Genomic DNA, 3,857 nt, shown 5'->3' with positions numbered 1-3,857 from the left:
AAAAAAAAAAAAAAAAAAAAAAAAAACATCATCACAAACACCATCAACACATGAGGGAACCCCTGCCCCATCTTCCATGGTTAAGCTTCTAGTCTTGTACCTAGAAGCCACTCGTACCTCTATTAGTTCTTTTTGTATTCCACATTTCTCTATTTCTTTATTTGTCTCCCCCTCTCTTCCTCACACACTGAGAAAAAAGCTAGGGTGCCGGCAGCCCAATCGAGTGACTGGGTTCCGGCACCCTGATTTTGAATTCTATATCAAGAAGCTCGACACTATAATATGTATAGCATTCCAACAGCCTAAATCAGGGGAAAGCCTTAGACATACCTATTCGTATATGCTTAACCCAACTTTTAGGGCTGTTTGTCCCTAAACCTAAACCTCAGATTGGGCTTTTTGTGTATGACTTTCTTTCCTAATAAGTAAAAGACTAAGCGCATACGAATCTAGGTTATCTATAGGCATACACAAGTGTCACATATTCGAGGCCAACTACCATAAAGACTACGAGAGAGTTGATACTTTGTGTGTGAGGGGGGCGTGGGGGTGCAAGACTTTATTCTCTGACAGCTCATGAATGTCATGATTTAGAGCTTTGTAGATATGTTGTGTTTGTGTACCAGTGTTGTTCTGGGAGGGAAAGGATTGAGGGAGACTGAGGAGAAGGAGGAGGAGAGATGCGAATGCCTGATTGAGAATGGGTGGTGGGGGTTGGTATTCTGTGTGTTGTTTATGATTGTTAATCTGGTCTCCTCTCCCCTCTACCGTCTATATTAGAGAGGAAGGTGATAAGTGTCTGTTTCTATAACTATAACTTGGTTTGCTCTCGCATTTTTTACTGAGCGGAGTGCTTGCTTTCTGCGTCCGTGAGATAGGCATTAGTTACTTAGCGGAGTGAAGCTTTACTGGTATGCTTCATAAGTACCCACAGATGAATCGTGGTCGTATGCCCAACAGCCCAACACGCTTATCCGACTGCACAGAAAGAAACTCACTCCATTGTATGTATCATTTTCATTATTAACTACATTTCATTGACTCCGAATGAATGACATAGGTATTCATCATTAACTCCTCCGTTGACATTTGGTATTATTTTTATATGTTTCAGGCAATGGAATGAACCTACAGGATGTTAAAAATGCATTTCAAAACAAAGAGAAAACTGTGGCAAGAACCAATGGATATGAAAACATTGCGTACCAGCTTGGGCCAAAGTACTCCTACGTGGCAACTCTTATCAAATCAGATAAAAATGATCCATCTAAAAAGCCAAAAGTCCTTGGTGATGTTGGAAACAAGCCGGCAAGTGAAAAAGACAAGCTCAATGCCAAATACAATGGCAATAATATGCAGTTCTTTGGTAAACCCGGCGAAAATAATGACCAAATGCTAAGAAACTATAATATAGAAAATCCGTACCATCCACTTAGTAAGCAAATTTAGGTTCTAGTTAAATCTAAGATATCTTTCATCTTAGAGTTAATCTTTGATATCAAATACAGACCTATGAAATGGCGTATGAAAATACCTAATTCTTTCTATTTACAAAAGGAACACCATGTCAAGTACCAATCTTTGATATCAAATACAGACCTATGAAATGGCGTATGAAAATACCTAATTCTTTCTATTTACAAAAGGAACACCATGTCAAGTACTCTAAATAAATTGGGAAATGAAATAATTACAGTACCTACCTAGTTCTATTTTGATCTGACAATGTTTTGGCATTGAAACTTCACCAATTTGAACGCCTTTTTCTTACGTGAAATTGTCTGATAGATATCTTTCAATATTTTCATCTGAAATTCATTTCTATTACCTCATCAAGGTCACAAGATAGTCCCAGGAAATTTGCCTTTCTTCGTAGAAAATGACGCGAACAATATGCAAACAGATCAAGTTTTTGGTACCTTTTTTTTTTTTTTTTTTTTTTTTTTTTCAGTGCACTAGTTTCCAAAAATTTAACTTTTTTTCCAAGGGGTATAATGGAGGACACATATCGGAGGTCTTATCATCCCGATTTTGAATAGATAATGAGGACAGGATAGACGAAAGACAGCCGTTCTCAGAACGAACGGTATCTGTGTATAAAGTTCGTACCCGGCGGGATTTGAACCCGTGGACAAGAGATTGATGGGTGGAAACAATAGGTATTAAAATGCGTTGTAAATTAGAAAATCACCACCCAAGCCCCATTAACCTCCAGGCTTTAGCCACGCTCCTCACTCCTAATGATGTTTTCTCTCTCTCTCCCTCTCTCTTTTGTGTGTTTTTCAAATTTTACACACTTTTGTGGATCTCTTCACGGGGACAGTCTGCATTTCTCCGCTTTTTCTATGTAGAGGTACAAAATAAATACAATTCATAAGGTACATAATACACACCTACATATTCAATATTTATGTATTGTTCCATCTCCCAAATTTTTTGGGGAATAAGTTAGGTTTTTGTTATGTTTTAAAAACACGGTACATTATAATGTGTCACTTTTGTTCCCGGGTAACTTTTGTGTCGTCGACTTGTTTTCTCCCTCTGATCTGTTCTGAGTACGGAGAAAATTTTAAAATGACATTAAGAGATTAGGTACTTACTTGGTTTTTTTTACGTGAATTCCTGCCTCGGCGCGGCGTAGTGGTCTAACTAAGGGCTCGCCTACTAATCACTATAGGTCGCATGTAGTGATGCACACGAGACGAGACAAAGCCATGTCTAGTCTCGTGGTTTTTTGACGAGATGAGATCTCGTGATTTTTCGACGCGAGATTTATCGTCTCATGTTTTTGTTATGTTCGCCATTCGTGTTGAGACGGTCTGAGAGACGACAGACCTAGGTCTGTTATACCGTCTTAACGTGTGTGGCGAAAAAAAAAGCTAAAGATTTAGGTCTGTTTGTTAGTCTTATAGACCTAAGTCCCAAACTTTTTCCACCACATATGTTAGGACAGTTTGAAAAAATCTTGAGACCTAGGTCTGTGACTGTGAGACCTAGGTGACGCGATCTGTCGGACGATCTCAGCGTGAGTGACTGGCCCTATACGGAAGATATTGTTCGAAATCCTAATGCCAAATAATAACATGAAATAAAAAGGGTTGTGGGTTTCGAACCCGCGTTCTTCTATTCACCCGGCGAGCGTCCTAGCTTCTCAGGCTACCAATGTTTAGAGTGTCTGAAGAGGCCAAAGTTTTGATTAAAATCCTTGCCGTGGCATTATTCAATAGAAAAGACATTTTCAATTTCCATAGTACCGAAATGAATTTTCCATCCCCGAAATAAAATACTTTTCAGACATTTTTCCCATCATTGGAGGAAAATTTATGATTTTTTAAATGTAAAATAAAATGTTTAGTCAGTGGTGAATACTTTTCAGACATTTTTCCCATCATTGGAGGAAAATTTATGATTTTTTAAATGTAAAATAAAATGTTTAGTCAGTGGTGTAGAATGGATAGAATCTAACAAATCTAAATGGAGACCTGTTAGAAATAATTTAAATGACATCTACCCTGTACTCTGACCCGTAACTACTTAAGTTAAATGAGAAGTAGTTTACAAGGGACAAGATGAATATTCTGGATAATATGTACCTATAGAGGAGTATTTTAAGTTATATTTTTGGGATTTTATTTGCCTAATTTCCTACTAATCGTGTCCTTCATGATACCCTCTTTACTATTCTTGTACTGACAGATCAAGAGAAGAAAGTTCGAATGTTCAACTGTCAGAAGTGTACAAAGAGTTTTCGTCATGTAAGTTATTGACAACCTTTGCCTTTGTTGGACTAATTTTTGGCTGGAGTTGAACCAGCCCTCTTCCTAAGATCTCTCTATGAGAGTCGAACAGGAAGAGAC

General features: G+C 38.0%; 1 protein-coding gene across 1 annotated transcript; it reads left to right on the top strand.

Annotated features, from left to right (window-relative positions):
• Positions 1–1,114: 1,114 nt before the first annotated feature.
• Positions 1,115–3,755, top strand: LOC103522154 (the record flags this gene model as incomplete). The annotated part of the gene is made up of 3 exons (XM_008487256.1): positions 1,115–1,435; positions 1,838–1,903; positions 3,697–3,755. Coding segments are annotated over 3 exons (446 nt in total), but the record flags the coding sequence as incomplete, so codon positions are not given.
• Between the last annotated feature and the right edge of the window lie 102 nt (positions 3,756–3,857).

The sequence above is a fragment of the Diaphorina citri genome, unplaced genomic scaffold, assembly GCF_000475195.1.
Source record: "Diaphorina citri unplaced genomic scaffold, Diaci psyllid genome assembly version 1.1 scaffold7097, whole genome shotgun sequence".
Classification (NCBI taxonomy): Eukaryota; Metazoa; Arthropoda; class Insecta; order Hemiptera; family Psyllidae; genus Diaphorina; species Diaphorina citri.
This window is presented reverse-complemented; position numbering and strand designations above follow the sequence as displayed.